Raw genomic sequence first — 26,399 nt, 5'->3', positions numbered from 1 at the left:
ACACACACACACCATATACACACACACACACACATCACACACACACACACACACACACATCATATACACACACACACACACACACTCACACACCACTGACTCTGAAGAATCCTCACACACACACACACACACACACATCATATACACACACACACACACACACACACACACACACATCACACACACCACTGACTCTGAAGAATCCTCACACACACACACACACACTCACACACCACTGACTCTGAAGAATCCTCACACACACACACACACACACACATCATATACACACACACACACACATCATATACACACACACACATCACACACACTCACACACCACTGACTCTGAAGAATCCTCACACACACACACACACACACACACATCATATACACACACACACACACATCATATACACACACAGATCACACACACTCACACACCACTGACTCTGAAGAATCCTCACACACACACACACACACATCATATACACACACAGATCACACACACTCACACACCACTGACTCTGAAGAATCCTCACACACACACACACACACATCATATACACACACAGATCACACACACTCACACACCACTGACTCTGAAGAATCCTCACACACACACACACACACACACACACACATCATATACACACACACACATCTCCTTACAGGACACTGCACCATATAAACGATTACACCACTATATAAATATTTAACCCTTTTTTACTCTAATCATTATTGGTCTCTGTGTGTGAGATGTTACTATGGAAACGAGCGCCTCAATATTAAGCTGTGTTACTGTGAGAGCTGCAGTTACAGAGAACTAATCAACACCTTCTGAGTGAGAGTCAGTGTTCCTGTGTGTGTGTGTGTGTGTGTGTGTGTGTGTGTGTGGAGTACATTACAACTTCTCTCTGCTTTCTGTTCGCTTTGGGGAAAAAACTCGAGGTTTATAATCGACAGATGAAACAAAACTTTGGGGAAAAGACGAGCTGATATGAAGAGAGGAGTTTTAGTTTTATCATCATGATGGAGGAAAGAGAGCCTTCATTCAGCAGAAGTCCATGATGTGATGATGGTTGTGGTAAAGGAATGGAATTGTGACATCACATTCACACTCACACTCACACACACACACACACACACACAGAGTGACCTGGTCCTGGGTCAGCAGCATCATTGACCCCCGTTGTAAGCGTAGTCTGCTTTGTTGTGCATGATCAGTTTGTTGTCCACGAAGTAGAAGCTGTCTGAGCGAGTCTCGTACGGATGATCCACCATCTGACCAACTGAACACAGGAAACACACAGACACGCTTAAACACACTCGTGCCTCTCTACACGCTGTAACCATGACAACAGGTTTTTTCTGTTGTTGTTTTTAATCTCCGTCACTCACTGAGCTCGTCCGGGAGCTGGGGGAACTCGTAGATGTGCTCACATGTGTTGCGGCTGTTGGGTATGCAGAAGCCAAAGTCAAAGTCGAAGTTCTTCAGCAGACGCTCCTGGAAATAATGACGCTCGATCATCCGGAAATTATTCACGGGCCGATCTCCTACGGTGAACTCCACGCTTCACAGACAGACAGGAGGAGAAGGAGAAGTTACTGATCACTCCTTAATGACAAGGTAACTCCGATTTAAAGAATTAATCTAACAATTCAGCAGCAGGACTGTGACAGGATTACGTCCATTTCATCTCCTCACTCTGTTCTAAACACTGTGTTGATGAGAAGTCTGGACCTCTGAATACATATGTCACCAGAATTTGGGAAAAAATATTAAGCCAAGAAGTAAGAGTAAAATGCAGAAATGAAAGACAGAAGCAACAGGAGAAAGAGTATTTGTGAACGTACGTGGCTCCGACTGTGCGAAGTTTAAGAAATGCCGGTGTGAACTGATATCGAACGAATCGTCCAGTACTCGTGTCTACGTCAACATTTTCTTCATCTTCATCATCAACATCTGAGAGAGAGAGAGAGAGAGAGAGGATAAGTTTAAACAAAAAAAAGAAGATTGAATCAGTAATCTCACACTCCAGATAACTACAGGTCATCACATCGTCCAGACTTCATGATATTTCTACATTTCTCAGTCAGTGTCTGTGAGAAGAGGACAGGAAAATGGCCCTGATGCCCAGTGTACAGTCCACACAGAGGAGTAAAGGTGTAAAGGTAGAGGAGGTGAGCTGACCGCAGTGAGGGGGTTTGGCGATCTCGAACAGCACCGTGCCGGACTCCAGGTCCCGGATCTTAAAGCGTGTGAAGTCGATGCTGTAGATATTGTCCTCAGGTTTGCAGAGGTAGTCTGTACACCACACACACACACACACACACAACACACACAACACACACACACTGTCATGATAAAACACAGACACTGTAATGATAAAACACACAGTGTCATGATAAAACACACACACACTGTGTCATGATAAAACACACACACAGTGTCATGATAAAACACACACACACAGTGTCATGATAAAACACACACACACTGTGTCATGATAAAACACACACACAGTGTCATGATAAAACACACACACACACTGTCATGATACACACACACACAGTCATGATAACACACACACACACAGTCATGATAACACACACACACACACAGTCATGATAACACACACACACAGTCATGATAACACACACACACACAGTCATGATAACACACACACACACAGTCATGATAACACACACACACACAGTCATGATAACACACACACTGTCATGATAACACACACACAGTCATAACACACACACTGTCACGATAACACACACACACTGTCATGATACACACACACACACTGTGATGATAACACACACACACACTGTCATAACACACACACACACTGTCATGATAACACACACACACTGTCATGATAACACACACACTGTCATGATAACACACACACAGTCATGATAACACACACACACACACACTGTCATGATAACACACACACACACACACAGTCATGATAACACACACACACACACACTGTCATGATAACACACACACACACTGTCATGATAACACACACACACTGTCATGATAACACACACACACTGTCATGATACACACACACTGTCATGATACACACACTGTCATGATAACACACACACACACACTGTCATGATAACACACACACACACACACACTGTCATGATAACACACACACACTGTCATGATAACACACACACACACACACTGTCATGATAACACACACACACACACACTGTCATGATAACACACACACACACACACTGTCATGATAACACACACACACACTGTCATGATAACACACACACACTGTCATGATACACACACACTGTCATGATAACACACACACACACACTGTCATGATAACACACACACACACTGTCATGATAACACACACACACTGTCATGATAACACACACACACACTGTCATGATAACACACACACACTGTCATGATAACACACACACTGTCATGATAACACACAAACACTGTCATGATAACACACACACACACACACACTGTCATGATAACACACACACACACACTCATGATACACACACAGTCATGATAACACACACACACACACTGTCATGATAACACACACACACTGTCATGATAACACACACACACACTGTCATGATAACACACACACACTGTCATGATAACACACACACACACACACAGTCATGATAACACACACACACACACTGTCATGATAACACACACACACACTGTCATGATAACACACACACACAGTCATGATAACACACACACACTGTCATGATAACACACACACACACTGTCATGATAACACACACACACACACACACTGTCATGATAACACACACACTGTCATGATAACACACACACAGTCATGATAACACACACACACTGTCATGATAACACACACACACACTGTCATGATAACACACACACACACACTCATGATAACACACACACACTGTCATGATAACACACACACACACTGTCATGATAACACACACACACACTGTCATGATAACACACACACACTGTCATGATAACACACACACTGTCATGATAACACACAAACACTGTCATGATAACACACACACACTGTCATGATAACACACACACACACACTCATGATACACACACTGTCATGATAACACACACACTGTCATGATAACACACACACACAGTCATGATAACACACACACACTGTCATGATAACACACACACTGTCATGATAACACACACACACACACTGTCATGATAACACACACACACACTGTCATGATAACACACACACACACTGTCATGATAACACACACACACTGTCATGATAACACACACACTGTCATGATAACACACAAACACTGTCATGATAACACACACACACACACACACACTGTCATGATAACACACACACACACACTCATGATACACACACTGTCATGATAACACACACACTGTCATGATAACACACACACACAGTCATGATAACACACACACACTGTCATGATAACACACACACTGTCATGATAACACACACACACACACTGTCATGATAACACACACACACACTGTCATGATAACACACACACACTGTCATGATAACACACACACACTGTCATGATAACACACACACACTGTCATGATAACACACACACACTGTCATGATACACACACACACACACACACTGTCATGATAACACACACACACACACACTGTCATGATAACACACACACACACACTGTCATGATAACACACACACTGTCATGATAACACACACACACACACTGTCATGATAACACACACACACTGTCATGATAACACACACACACACACTGTCATGATAACACACACACTGTCATGATAACACACACACACACACTGTCATGATAACACACACACTGTCATGATAACACACACACACACACACTGTCATGATAACACACACACTGTCATGATAACACACACACTGTCATGATAACACACACACACTGTCATGATAACACACACACACTCATGATAACACACACACAGTCATGATACACACACTGTCATGATAACACACACACACTGTCATGATAACACACACACACTGTCATGGTAACACACACACACTGTCATGATAACACACACACAGTCATGATAACACACACACACACTGTCATGATAACACACACACACACACACACTGTCATGATAACACACACACACTGTCATGATAACACACACACACACACACACTGTCATGATAACACACACACACTGTCATGATAACACACACACACACACACTGTCATGATAACACACACACACTCATGATAACACACACACACACACTGTCATGATAACACACACACACACTGTCATGATAACACACACACACACTGTCATGATAACACACACACACTGTCATGATAACACACACACACTGTCATGATAACACACACACACTGTCATGATAACACACACACACACACACTGTCATGATAACACACACACACACACACTGTCATGATAACACACACACACAAACTGTCATGATAACACACACACTGTCATGATAACACACACACACACACTGTCATGATAACACACACACACTGTCATGATAACACACACACACACACTGTCATGATAACACACACACACTGTCATGATAACACACACACACACACACACTGTCATGATAACACACACACTGTCATGATAACACACACACTGTCATGATAACACACACACACTGTCATGATAACACACACACACTGTCATGGTAACACACACACACTGTCATGATAACACACACACAGTCATGATAACACACACACACACTGTCATGATAACACACACACACACACTGTCATGATAACACACACACACACACACACTGTCAAGATGACACACACACACTGTCATGATAACACACACACACACACACACTGTCATGATAACACACACACACTGTCATGATAACACACACACACACACACACACACTGTCATGATAACACACACACTGTCATGATAACACACACACACTCATGATAACACACACACAGTCATGATACACACACACACACACACACACACACACACTGCCATGATAACACACATCCACACTGTCATGATAACACACACACACACACTGTCATGATAACACACACACACTGTCATGATAACACACACACACACACACACACTGCCATGATAACACACATCCACACTGTCATGATAACACACACACACACACTGTCATGATAACACACACACACTGTCATGATAACACACACACACACACACTGTCATGATAACACACACACACACTGTCATGATAACACACACACTGTCATGATAACACACACACACTCATGATAACACACACACAGTCATGATACACACACACACACACACACACACACTGCCATGATAACACACATCCACACTGTCATGATAACACACACACACACACTGTCATGATAACACACACACACTGTCATGATAACACACACACACACACACACACACTGTCATGATAACACACACACACACACTGTCATGATAACACACACACACTGTCATGATAACACACACACACTCATGATAACACACACACAGTCATGATAACACACACACAGTCATGATACACACACTGTCATGATAACACACACACACTGTCATGATAACACACACACACACACACTGTCATGATAACACACACACACACTCATGATAACACACACACTGTCATGATAACACACACACTGTCATGATAACACACACACACTGTCATGATAACACACACACTGCCATGATAACACACACACTGTCATGATAACACACACACACTGTCATGATAACACACACACTGTCATGATAACACACATCCACACTGTCATGATAACACACACACACACACACTGTCATGATAACACACAAACACTGTCATGATAACACACACACACTGTCATGATAACACACACACACACTGTCATGATAACACACACACACTCTGTCATGATAACACACACACACTGTCATGATAACACACACACACTCATGATAACACACACACAGTCATGATACACACACTGTCATGATAACACACACACACTGTCATGATAACACACACACACTGTCATGATAACACACACACACTGTCATGGTAACACACACACACTGTCATGATAACACACACACTGTCATGATAACACACACACACACACACACACAGTCATGATAACACACACACTGTCATGATAACACACACACTGCCATGATAACACACACACTGTCATGATAACACACACACTGCCATGATAACACACACACTGTCATGATAACACACACACTGCCATGATAACACACACACACACAGTCATGATAACACACAAACACTGTCATGATAACACACACACACAGTCATGATAACACACACACACACACAGTCATGATAACACACACACTGTCATGATAACACACACACAAACACTGTCATGATAACACACACACACTGTAATGATAACACACACACACTCATGATAACACACACAGTCATGATACACACACTGTCATGATAACACACACACACACTGTCATGGTAACACACACACACTGTCATGATAACACACACACTGTCATGATAACACACACACACTGTCATGATAACACACACACAGTCATGATAACACACACACAGTCATGATAACACACACACACACTGTCATGATAACACACACACACACACTGTCATGATAACACACACACTGTCATGATAACACACACACACTGTCATGATAACACACACACTGTCATGATAACACACACACACACAGTCATGATACACACACACACACACTGTCATGATGACACACACACACACTGTCATGATAACACACACACACTGTCATGATAACACACACACACACAGTCATGATACACACACACACACACTGTCATGATACACACACACACACACTGTCATGATAACACACACACAGTCATGATACACACACTGTCATGATAACACACACACACACACTCATGATAACACACACACACACACTCATGATAACACACACACTGTCATGATAACACACACACACAGTCATGATAACACACACACACAGTCATGATAACACACACACACAGTCATGATAACACACACACACAGTCATGATAACACACACACACTGTCATGATACACACACACTGTCATGATAACACACACACACTGTCATGATAACACACACACTGTCATGATAACACACACACAGTCATGATAACACACACACACACACACACACTGTCATGATAACACACACACACAGTCATGATAACACACACACACTGTCATGATACACACACACTGTCATGATAACACACACACACTGTCATGATAACACACACACAGTCATGATACACACACACTGTCATGATAACACACACACTGTCATGATAACACACACTGTCATGATAACACACACACACAGTCATGATAACACACACACAGTCATGATAACACACACACACACACTGTCATGATAACACACACACTGTCATGATAACACACACACAAACACTGTCATGATAACACACACACACTGTCATGATAACACACACACACTGTCATGATAACACACACACTGTCATGATAACACACACACACACACACTGTCATGATAACACACACACAGTCATGATACACAAACACACACACAGCCATGATAACACACACACACACACACACTCATGATAACACACACACACACACACTGTCATGATACACACACACACACTCTCATGATAACACACACACACACAGTCATGATAACACACACACACTGTCATGATAACACACACACACACTGTCATGATAACACACACACACACACTGTCATGATAACACACACACACACTGTCATGATACACACACACACACTCATGATAACACACACACACACACACTGTCATGATAACACACACACACACTGTCATGATAAAACACAAACACTCATGATAACACACACACACACGGTCATGATAACACACACACACACTGTCATGATAACACACACACACACACTGTCATGATAACACACACACACACTGTCATGATAACACACACACACTGTCATGATACACACACACACACACACTGTCATGATAACACACACACACTCATGATAACACACACACACACTGTCATGATAACACACACACAAACACTCATGATAACACACACACACTGTCATGATAACACACAAACACACACATACACACACAGTCATGATACACACACACACATTGTCATGATAACACACACACACACACTGTCATGATAACACACAAAGACACACATACACACACAGTCATGATACACACACACACACTGTCATGATAACACACACACACACACTGTCATGATAACACACACACACACACTGTCATGATAACACACACACACACAGTCATGATAACACACACACACTGTCATGATAACACACACACTGTCATGATAACACACACACACTGTCATGATAACACACACACAGTCATGATACACACACTGTCATGATAACACACACACACTGTCATGATAACACACACACACACACTGTCATGGTAACACACACACACTCATGATAACACACACACTGTCATGATAACACACACACACTGTCATGATAACACACACACACACTGTCATGATAACACACACACACTGTCATGATAACACACACACTCTGTCATGATAACACACACACTGTCATGATAACACACACACTGTCATGATAACACACACACACTGTCATGATAACACACACTGTCATGATAACACACACACACACTGTCATGATAACACACACACTGTCATGATAACACACACACACTGTCATGATAACACACACACTGTCATGATAACACACACACACACAGTCATGATACACACACACACACACTGTCATGATGACACACACACACACTGTCATGATAACACACACACTGTCATGATAACACACACACACACAGTCATGATACACACACACACACACTGTCATGATAACACACACACAGTCATGATACACACACTGTCATGATAACACACACACACACTCATGATAACACACACACACACACTCATGATAACACACACACACACACACTCATGATAACACACACACTGTCATGATAACACACACACACAGTCATGATAACACACACACTGTCATGATAACACACACACAGTCATGATAACACACACACACACACACACACTGTCATGATAACACACACACAGTCATGATACACACACACTGTCATGATAACACACACACTGTCATGATAACACACACACTGTCATGATAACACACACACACAGTCATGATAACACACACACACAGTCATGATAACACACACACTGTCATGATAACACACACACACTGTCATGATAACACACACACACTGTCATGATAACACACACACACTGTCATGATAACACACACACACACACACTGTCATGATAACACACACACAGTCATGATACACAAACACACACACAGCCATGATAACACACACACACACACACACACTGTCATGATAACACACACACACTGTCATGATAACACACACACACTGTCATGATAACACACACACACACACACTCATGATAACACACACACACACTGTCATGATAACACACACACACTGTCATGATAACACACACACTGTCATGATAACACACACACACACACTGTCATGATAACACACACACACACACTCATGATAACACACACACACACACTCATGATAACACACACACACACACTGTCATGATACACACACACACACTCATGATAACACACACACACACTGTCATGATAACACACACACACACTGTCATGATAACACACACACACACTGTCATGATAAAACACAAACACTCATGATAACGCACACACACACACGGTCATGATAACACACACACACACACACTGTCATGATAACACACACACACACACACTGTCATGATAACACACACACACACTGTCATGATAACACACACACACTCATGATAACACACACACACACTGTCATGATAACACACACACACACTGTCATGATAACACACACACACTGTCATGGTAACACACACACACTGTCATGATAACACACACACTGTCATGATAACACACACACTGTCATGATAACACACACACACTGTCATGATCACACACACAGTCATGATAACACACACACACACACACACACTGTCATGATAACACACACACACTGTCATGATAACACACACACACTGTCATGATAACACACACACACACAGTCATGATAACACACACACAGTCATGATACACACACTGTCATGATAACACACACACACACTCATGATAACACACACACACACACGATAACACACACACTGTCATGATAACACACACACACAGTCATGATAACACACACACACTGTCATGATAACACACACACAGTCATGATAACACACACACAGTCATGATACACACACTGTCATGATACACACACACACTCATGATAACACACACACACACACACTCATGATAACACACACACTGTCATGATAACACACACACACAGTCATGATAACACACACACACTGTCATGATAACACACACACACAGTCATGATAACACACACACACTGTCATGATACACACACACACACTGTCATGATAACACACACACACTGTCATGATAACACACACACACTGTCATGGTAACACACACACTGTCATGATAACACACACTGTCATGATCACACACACACACTGTCATGATCACACACACACACTGTCATGATCACACACACACACTGTCATGATAACACACACACTGTCATGATAACACACACACTGTCATGATAACACACACACACTGTCATGATAACACACACACACAGTCATGATAACACACACACACAGTCATGATAACACACACACACACACTGTCATGATAACACACACACTGTCATGATAACACACACACACACTGTCATGATAACACACAAACACTGTCATGATAACACACACACACACACTGTCATGATAACACACACACAGTCATGATACACAAACACACACACAGCCATGATAACACACACACACACACACACACACTCATGATAACACACACACACACACACTGTCATGATACACACACACACACTCTCATGATAACACACACACACACTGTCATAATAACACACACACACACACTGTCATGATAACACACACACACACACTGTCATGATAACACACACACAGTCATGATACACAAACACACACACAGCCATGATAACACACACACACACACACACACACTCATGATAACACACACACACACACACTGTCATGATACACACACACACACTCTCATGATAACACACACACACACTGTCATAATAACACACACACACACACTGTCATGATAACACACACACAAACACTGTCATGATAACACACACACAGTCATGATACACAAACACACACACAGCCATGATAACACACACACACACACACACACACTCATGATAACACACACACACACACACTCATGATACACACACACACACTCTCATGATAACACACACACACACTGTCATAATAACACACACACACACTGTCATGATAACACACACACACTGTCATGATAACACACACACACTGTCATGATAACACACACACTGTCATGATAACACACACACACTGTCATGATACACACACACACACACACACTGTCATGATAACACACACACACTCATGATAACACACACACACACACATGATAACACACACACACACACTGTCATGATACACACACACACACTGTCATGATACACACACACACACTCATGATACACACACACACTGTCATGATAACACACACACACTGTCATGATAACACACACACACACACACTGTCATGATAACACACACACACACACTGTCATGATAAAACACACACACTCATGATAACACACACACACACGGTCATGATAACACACACACACACACTGTCATGATAACACACACACACTGTCATGATAACACACACACTGTCATGATAACACACACACACTGTCATGATACACACACACACACACACTGTCATGATAACACACACACACTCATGATAACACACACACACACTGTCATGATAACACACAAACACACACACACACACAGTCATGATACACACACACACTGTCATGATAACACACACACACACTGTCATGATAACACACACACACACACACACACACACACTGTCATGATAACACACACACACACACACACACTGTCATGATAACACACACACACTGTCATGATAACACACACACACAGACGGTCATGATAAAACACACACACTCATGATAACACACACACACAGACGGTCATGATAACACACACACACACACTGTCATGATAACACACACACACTGTCATGATAACACACACACACACACTGTCATGATAACACACACACACTGTCATGATAACACACACACACACTGTCATGATAACACACACACACTGTCATGATACACACACACACACACACACACTGTCATGATAACACACACACACTGTCATGATAACACACACACACTGTCATGATAACACACACACTGTCATGATAACACACACAAACACACACTGTCATGATAACACACACACACACTGTCATGATAACACACACACACACACACTGTCATGATAACACACACACACTGTCATGATAACACACACACTGTCATGATAACACACACACTGTCATGATAACACACACACACACACTGTCATGATACACACACACACACTCATGATAACACACACACACTCTCATGATAACACACACACACACACTCATGATAACACACACACACTGTCATGATAACACACACACTCTGTCATGATAACACACACACACTGTCACGATAACACACCCACACACTGTCACGATAACACACACACACACTGTCATGATAACACACACACACACTGTCATGATAACACACACACACTGTCATGATACACACACACTGTCATGATAACACACACACACACTGTCATGATAACACACACACACTCTGTCATGATAACACACACACACTGTCATGATAACACACACACACTGTCATAATAACACACACACACACACACACACACACACTGTCATGATAACACACACACACTGTCATGATAACACACACACTGTCATGATAACACACACACACACACACTGTCATGATAACACACACACACTCATGATACACACACACACACTCATGATAACACACACACTGTCATGATAACACACAAACACACACTGTCATGATAACACACAAACACACACTGTCATGATAACACACACACACACTGTCATGATAACACACACACACACTGTCATGATAACACACACACACTGTCATGATAACACACACACTGTCATGATAACACACACACACTGTCATGATAACACACACACTGTCATGATAACACACACACACACACTGTCATGATAACACACACACACACTGTCATGATAAAACACACACACTGTCATGATAACACACACACACACACTGTCATGATAACACACACACACACTGTCATGATAACACACACACACTCATGATAACACACACACACACACTCATGATAACACACACACTGTCATGATAACACACAAACACACACTGTCATGATAACACACACACACACTGTCATGATAACACACACACACACACTGTCATGATAACACACACACACTGTCATGATAACACACACACACACACTGTCATGATAACACACACACACACTGTCATGATAACACACACACACACACTCATGATAACACACACACTGTCATGATAACACACACACACTGTCATGATAACACACACACACTGTCATGATAACACACACACACTGTCATGATACACACACACACACACACACACACTGTCATGATAACACACACACACAGTCATGATAACACACACACACACTGTCATGATAACACACAAACACACACATACACACACAGTCATGATACACACACACACACTGTCATGATAACACACACACACACACAGTCATGATAACACACACACACACACAGTCATGATAACACACACATACACACTGTCATGATAACACACACACACTGTCATGATAACACACACACACACACTGTCATGATAACACACACACACACACACACTGTCATGATAACACACACACACACACTGTCATGATACACACACACACACTCATGATAACACACACACACACTGTCATGATAACACACACACACACACTCATGATAACACACACACACACTGTCATGATAACACACACACACTGTCATGATAACACACACACACTGTCATGATAACACACACACACTGTCATGATAACACACACACACACACACACTGTCATGATAACACACACACACACTGTCATGATAACACACACACTGTCATGATAACACACACACACACACTGTCATGATAACACACACACACTGTCATGATAAAACACACACACACACACTGTCATGATAACACACACACACACACTGTCATGATAACACACACACACACACACACACTGTCATGATAACACACACACACTGTCATGATAACACACACACACACACACAGTCATGATAACACACACACACTGTCATGATAACACACACACACTGTCATGATAACACACACACACACTGTCATGATAACACACACACACTGTCATGATAAAACACACACACTCATGATAACACACACACACACTGTCATGATAACACACACACACTCATGATAACACACACACACACTGTCATGATAACACACACACACACTGTCATGATAACACACACACACACTGTCATGATAACACACACACACACTGTCATGATAACACACACACACACTGTCATGATAACACACACACACACACACACACTGTCATGATAACACACACACACACACACTGTCATGATAACACACACACACACTGTCATGATAACACACACACACACACTGTCATGATAACACACACACTGTCATGATAACACACACACACACTGTCATGATAAAACACACACACAGTCATGATAACACACACACACACACACACTGTCATGATAACACACACACACTGTCATGATAACACACACACACACTGTCATGATAACACACACACACACTGTCATGATAAAACACACACACAGTCATGATACACACACACACACACACACACACTGTCATGATAACACACACACACACTGTCATGATAAAACACACACACTGTCATGATAACACACACACACTGTCATGATAACACACACACACACACACACACACACTGTCATGATAACACACACACACACTGTCATGATAACACACACACACTGTCATGATAACACACACACACTGTCATGATAACACACAGTCATGATAACACACACACACTGTCATGATAACACACACACACACTGTCATGATAACACACACACACACTGTCATGATAACACACACACACTGTCATGATAACACACACACACACTGTCATGATAACATACACACTGTCATGATAACACACACACACACACACACTGTCATGATAACACACACACACTGTCATGATAACACACACACACACACACTGTCATGATAACACACACACTGTCATGATACACACACACTGTCATGATAACACACACACACACTGTCATGATAACACACACACTGTCATGATAACACACACACACTGTCATGATAACACACACACACTGTCATGATAAAACACACACACAGTCATGATAACACACACACACACTGTCATGATAACACACACACACTGTCATGATAAAACACACACACACACACTGTCATGATAACACACACACACTGTCATGATAACACACACACACACTGTCATGATAACACACACACACACTGTCATGATAACACACACACACTGTCATGATAACACACACACACACACACACACAGTCATGATAACACACACACACTGTCATGATAACACACACACACTGTCATGATAACACACACACACTGTCATGATAACACACACACACACTGTCATGATAACACACACACTGTCATGATAAAACACACACACTCATGATAACACACACACACACACACACTGTCATGATAAAACACACACTGTCATGATAACACACACACACTGTCATGATAACACACACACACACACACACTGTCATGATAACACACACACACTGTCATGATAACACACACACACACACACTGTCATGATAACACACACACACTGTCATGATAACACACACACACACTGTCATGATAACACACACACACTGTCATGATAACACACACACAGTCATGATAACACACACACACACTGTCATGATAAAACACACACACACACACACTCATGATAAAACACACACACACACTGTCATGATAACACACACACACACTGTCATGATAACACACACACACACTGTCATGATAACACACACACACACTGTCATGATAACACACACACACACTGTCATGATAACACACACACACTGTCATGATAACACACACACACACACTGTCATGATAACACACACACACACACTGTCATGATAACACACACACACACTGTCATGATAACACACACACACTGTCATGATAACATACACACACACTGTCATGATAACACACACTGTCATGATAACACACAAACACACACACACTGTCATGATAACACACAAACACACACACACTGTCATGATAACACACACACTGTCATGATAACACACAAACACACACACACACACTGTCATGATAACACACACACACTGTCATGATAACACACACACACTGTCATGATAACACACACACACTGTCATGATAACACACACACACACTGTCATGATAACACACACACACACTGTCATGATAACACACACACACACACTGTCATGATAACACACACACACACACTGTCATGATAACACACACACACACACTGTCATGATAACACACACACACACACTGTCATGATAACACACACACACTGTCATGATAACACACACACTGTCATGATAACACACACACACACACACACTGTCATGATAACACACACACACTGTCATGATAACACACACACACACTGTCATGATAACACACACACACTCATGATAACACACACACACACTGTCATGATAACACACACACACAGTCATGATAACACACACACACACTGTCATGATAACACACACACACACTGTCATGATAACACACACACACTGTCATGATAACACACACACACACACACTGTCATGATAACACACACACACACACTGTCATGATAACACACACACACACTGTCATGATAACACACACACACTGTCATGATAACACACACACACACACACTGTCATGATAACACACACACACACTGTCATGATAACACACACACACTGTCATGATAACACACACACACACTGTCATGATAACACACACACACACACACACTGTCATGATAACACACACACTGTCATGATAACACACACACACACTCATGATAACACACACACTGTCATGATAACACAAACACACTGTCATGATAACACACACACTGTCATGATAACACACACACTGTCATGATAACACACACACACTGTCATGATAACACACACACACTGTCATGATAACACACACACACTGTCATGATAACACACACACACACTGTCATGATAAAACACACACTGTCATGATAACACACACACACTGTCATGATAACACACACACACACACACTGTCATGATAACACACACACACTGTCATGATAACACACACACACACTGTCATGATAACACACACACACACTGTCATGATAACACACACACAGTCATGATAACACACACACACACTGTCATGATAAAACACACACACACACACACACTCATGATAAAACACACACACACACTGTCATGATAACACACACACACACTGTCATGATAACACACACACACACTGTCATGATAAAACACACACACTGTCATGATCACACACACACACACACACTGTCATGATAACACACACACACACTGTCATGATAACACACACACACACTGTCATGATAACACACACACACACTGTCATGATAACACACACACACACTGTCATGATAAAACACACACACTGTCATGATCACACACACACACACACACTGTCATGATAACACACACACACACTGTCATGATAACACACACACACACTGTCATGATAACACACACACACACTGTCATGATAAAACACACACACTGTCATGATAACACACACACACACACTGTCATGATAACACACACACACACACACTGTCATGATAACACACACACACTGTCATGATAACATACACACACACTGTCATGATAACACACACTGTCATGATAACACACAAACACACACACACTGTCATGATAACACACACTGTCATGATAACACACAAACACACACACACTGTCATGATAACACACACACACACACACACACACTGTCACGATAACACACACACACACTGTCATGATAACACACACACTGTCATGATAACACACACACACTGTCATGATAACACACAAACACACACACACTGTCATGATAACACACACACACTGTCATGATAACACACAAACACACACACACACACTGTCATGATAACACACACACACAGTCATGATAACACACACACACAGTCATGATAACACACACACACACTGTCATGATAACACACACACACTGTCATGATAACACACACACACTGTCATGATAACACACACACACTGTCATGATAACACACACACACACACACTGTCATGATAACACACACACACTGTCATGATAACACACACACTGTCATGATAACACACACACACTCATGATAACACACAAACACTGTCATGATAACACACACACACACTGTCATGATAACACACACACACTGTCATGATAACACACACACACACTGTCATGATAACACACACACACACACACACTGTCATGATAACACACACACACAGTCATGATAACACACACACACAGTCATGATAACACACACACACACTGTCATGATAACACACACACACTGTCATGATAACACACACACACACTGTCATGATAACACACACACACACTGTCATGATAACACACACACACACTGTCATGATAACACACACACTGTCATGATAACACACACACACACTGTCATGATAACACACACACAGTCATGATAACACACACACACACTGTCATGATAACACACACACACACTGTCATGATAACACACACACACTGTCATGATAACACACACACACACTGTCATGATAACACACACACACTGTCATGATAACACACACACACACACACACTGTCATGATAACACACACACACACTGTCATGATAACACACACACACACTGTCATGATAACACACACACACTGTCATGATAACACACACACACACACACACACACTGTCATGATAACACACACACACACTGTCATGATAACACACACACACACTGTCATGATAACACACACACACTGTCATGATAACACACACACACACTGTCATGATAACACACACACACACTGTCATGATAACACACACACACACACACACTGTCATGATAACACACACACACAGTCATGATAACACACACTGTCATGATAACACACACACTGTCATGATAACACACACACACACACTGTCATGATAACACACACACACACACTGTCATGATAACACACACACAGTCATGATAACACACACACACACACACACACACTGTCATGATAACACACACACACTGTCATGATAACACACACACTGTCATGATAACACACACACACACACTGTCATGATAACACACAAACACTGTCATGATAACACACACACACACTGTCATGATAACACACACACACAGTCATGATAACACACACACACAGTCATGATAACACACACACACACTGTCATGATAACACACACACACACTGTCATGATAACACACACACACTGTCATGATAACACACACACACACTGTCATGATAACACACACACACACTGTCATGATAACACACACACACTGTCATGATAACACACACACACACTGTCATGATAACACACACACAGTCATGATAACACACACACACTGTCATGATAACACACACACACACTGTCATGATAACACACACACACTGTCATGATAACACACACACACACACTGTCATGATAACACACACACACTGTCATGATAACACACAAACACTGTCATGATAACACACACACACACACACACTGTCATGATAACACACACACACACTGTCATGATAACACACACACACACACTGTCATGATAACACACACACACTGTCATGATAACACACACACACACACTGTCATGATAACACACACACACTGTCATGATAACACACACACTGTCATGATAACACACACACTGTCATGATAACACACACACACACACTGTCATGATAACACACACACACACACTGTCATGATAACACACACACACTGTCATGATAACACACACACAGTCATGATAACACACACACACACACACACTGTCATGATAACACACACACACTGTCATGATAACACACACACTGTCATGATAACACACACACACACACTCATGATAACACACACACACTGTCATGATAACACACACACACACTGTCATGATAACACACACACTGTCATGATAACACACACACACACACACACTGTCATGATAACACACACACACACACTGTCATGATAACACACACACACACACTGTCATGATAACACACACACACACACACACACTGTCATGATAACACACACACACACTGTCATGATAACACACACACTGTCATGATAACACACACACACACTGTCATGATAACACACACACACACACACACTGTCATGATAACACACACACACACTGTCATGATAACACACACACACAGTCATGATAACACACACACTGTCATGATAACACACACACTGTCATGATAACACACACACACACTGTCATGATAACACACACACACTGTCATGATAACACACACACTGTCATGATAACACACACACACACTGTCATGATAACACACACACTGTCATGATAACACACACACACACTGTCATGATAACACACACACTGTCATGATAACACACACACACACTGTCATGATAACACACACACACACTGTCATGACAACATACACACTGTCATGATAACACACACACACTGTCATGATAACACACACACTGTCATGATAACACACACACACACTGTCATGATAACACACACACACTGTCATGATAACACACACACACTGTCATGATAACACACACACACTGTCATGATAACACACACACAAACACTGTCATGATAACACACACACACACACACACACACACACACACACACTGTCATGATAACACACACACACACACACTCATGATAACACACACACACTGTCATGATAACACACACACACTGTCATGATAACACACACACACTGTCATGATAACACACACACACTGTCATGATAACACACACACACTGTCATGATAACACACACACACACACTGTCATGATAACACACAAACACTGTCATGATAACACACACACACACTGTCATGATAACACACACACACACACACACTGTCATGATAACACACACACACACACACACTGTCATGATAACACACACACACTGTCATGATAACACACACACACACACACACTGTCATGATAACACACACACACACACACACTGTCATGATAACACACAAACACTGTCATGATAACACACACACACACACTGTCATGATAACACACACACACAGTCATGATAACACACACACACACTGTCATGATAACACACAAACACTGTCATGATAACACACACACACACACACACAGTCATGATAACACACACACTGTCATGATAACACACACACACACTGTCATGATAACACACACACACACACTGTCATGATAACACACACACACACTGTCATGACAACATACACACTGTCATGATAACACACACACACACTGTCATGATAACACACACACACACTGTCATGATAACACACACACTGTCATGATAACACACACACACACACACACACACACTGTCATGATAACACACAAACACTGTCATGATAACACACACACACACACTGTCATGATAACACACAAACACTGTCATGATAACACACACACACACACACTGTCATGATAACACACACACACACACACACTGTCATGATAACACACACACACACACACACTGTCATGATAACACACACACACACACTGTCATGATAACACACAAACACACACACACAGTCATGATAACACACACACACACTGTCATGATAACATACACACTGTCATGATAACATACACACTGTCATGATAACACACACACACACTGTCATGATAACACACACACTGTCATGATAACACACACTGTCATGATAACACACACACTGTCATGATAACATACACACTGTCATGATAACACACACACACACACTGTCATGATAACACACAAACACTGTCATGATAACACACACACACACGCACACACACACACACACACACACTGTCATGATAACACACACACACAGTCATGATAACACACACACACACTGTCATGATAACACACAAACACTGTCATGATAACACACACACACACACACACTGTCATGATAACACACACACACAGTCATGATAACACACACACACACTGTCATGATAACACACACACACACACACACACTGTCATGATAACACACACACACACTGTCATGATAACACACACACACACACACACACTGTCATGATAACACACACACACACACACACACTGTCATGATAACACACACACACACTGTCATGATAACACACACACACACACAGTCATGATAACACACACACACACTGTCATGATAACACACACACACACTGTCATGATAACACACACACACACACTGTCATGATAACACACACACACACTGTCATGATAACACACACACACACTGTCATGATAACACACACACACACACTGTCATGATAACACACACACACACTGTCATGATAACACACACACACACTGTCATGATAACACACACACACACTGTCATGATAACACACACACACACACACACACACTGTCATGATAACACACACACACACACTGTCATGATAACACACACACACACACTGTCATGATAACACACACACACACTGTCATGATAACACACACACACACACTGTCATGATAACACACACACACACACACACACTGTCATGATAACACACACACACACACACACACACTGTCATGATAACACACACACACACACTGTCATGATAACACACACACACACACTGTCATGATAACACACACACACACACACACACTGTCATGATAACACACACACACACACACACACTGTCATGATAACACACACACACACACTGTCATGATAACACACACACACACACACACACACTGTCATGATAACACACACACACACACTGTCATGATAACACACACACACACACACACTGTCATGATAACACACACACACACACTGTCATGATAACACACACACACACACACACACTGTCATGATAACACACACACACACACACACAGTCATGATAACACACACACACAGTCATGATAACACACACACACACTGTCATGATAACACACACACACACACTGTCATGATAACACACACACACACACACACTGTCATGATAACACACACACACACTGTCATGATAACACACACACACACACACACACACTGTCATGATAACACACACACACACACACACACTGTCATGATAACACACACACACACTGTCATGATAACACACACACACACACAGTCATGATAACACACACACACACTGTCATGATAACACACACACACACACTGTCATGATAACACACACACACACTGTCATGATAACACACACACACACTGTCATGATAACACACACACACACACTGTCATGATAACACACACACACACTGTCATGATAACACACACACACACTGTCATGATAACACACACACACACTGTCATGATAACACACACACACACACTGTCATGATAACACACACACACACTGTCATGATAACACACACACACACTGTCATGATAACACACACACACACACACACACACACACTGTCATGATAACACACACACAAACACTGTCATGATAACACACACACACACACACACACTGTCATGATAACACACACACACACACACACACACTGTCATGATAACACACACACACACACTGTCATGATAACACACACACACACACTGTCATGATAACACACACACACACACACACTGTCATGATAACACACACACACACACTGTCATGATAACACACACACACACACACTGTCATGATAACACACACACACACACTGTCATGATAACACACACACACACACACACTGTCATGATAACACACACACACACACTGTCATGATAACACACACACACACACACTGTCATGATAACACACACACACACTGTCATGATAACACACACACACACTGTCATGATAACACACACTTTATTAACCATTAATCACTTAGATTTTTATTTGATATTAACATGTGCGTTTTATTTTTCGAATCTCCACAGTTCAATATTTAACTGTCAATAATAATGATTTAAGACTAAAAAAATAAATAAATCATTTAAAATATATTTAATAAATTATTCAGTAGTTTAAACTTATCTGAATAAAGACCAAACAACAACAACAGTAAGAATGAAAGATGAATTTCCTCCTAGAGCCAAAGGTATTTCTTTATAAATGTGATGTTATTACACTCAGGTACCTGTTGAAATAAATATATTTTTGAAATATGAAGCTTATGAAAGAGAAATGTTGTGTACCGCGCGTGACAGTCCGGAGCGCGAGCACTTCCTCCGGGGTGATGGCTCTGCCTGAAGCCCGCAGCTCGTCCTCGGTCACGGGCCGCCGCTCCGCCGCGCTCCGCCGAGATTTCAGCCTCTTCACCACCCCGCCGCCGCCGCCGTGTTTCCGCTCTCTGGAGCTCGCCGTGGCCGGGTCGGGACCGTTCACCGCGGCCGTCGTCTCGTTTCGGGAGCTTTGGCTGCTCATGGTTCGGCTGTTCTTAATTGTTTCCCCCTCGGTTGTGTGCTTTCTCCACAGTCAGCTAGCTAGCTACGTTGCTAGTAAAAAAAAAAGT

General features: G+C 41.8%; 1 protein-coding gene across 1 annotated transcript; it reads right to left on the bottom strand.

The window, feature by feature from the left end:
* Window positions 1-492: 492 nt before the first annotated feature.
* unc119.1 (unc-119 homolog 1) lies at window positions 493-26,399 on the bottom strand. The gene is made up of 5 exons (XM_058389277.1): window positions 26,083-26,399; window positions 2,192-2,305; window positions 1,855-1,963; window positions 1,399-1,571; window positions 493-1,289 (listed from the first exon to the last, which is right to left on the bottom strand). Exons 1-5 carry the CDS (start codon window positions 26,309-26,311, stop codon window positions 1,177-1,179), a joined length of 738 nt encoding a protein of 245 aa, XP_058245260.1. The 5' UTR covers window positions 26,312-26,399; the 3' UTR covers window positions 493-1,176.

This window comes from Hemibagrus wyckioides, linkage group LG05, assembly GCF_019097595.1.
Source record: "Hemibagrus wyckioides isolate EC202008001 linkage group LG05, SWU_Hwy_1.0, whole genome shotgun sequence".
Classification (NCBI taxonomy): Eukaryota; Metazoa; Chordata; class Actinopteri; order Siluriformes; family Bagridae; genus Hemibagrus; species Hemibagrus wyckioides.
Note: the sequence above shows the minus strand (reverse complement) of the source record. Positions and strands in the feature narration are given on the sequence as shown.

Bases quoted from the DNA above. Each gene is read 5' to 3' on its own strand.
- unc119.1 (XM_058389277.1), bottom strand. From the start codon at position 26,311: ATGAGCAGCCAAAGCTCCCGAAACGAGACGACGGCCGCGGTGAACGGT. The intron at 1,572-1,854 runs GTACGTTCACAA...CTGTCTGTGAAG, and splicing joins CTTCGCACAGTCGGAGCCAC to CGTGGAGTTCACCGTAGGAG. The intron at 1,290-1,398 runs GTGAGTGACGGA...TCCTGTGTTCAG, and splicing joins CCAGCTCCCGGACGAGCTCA to TTGGTCAGATGGTGGATCAT.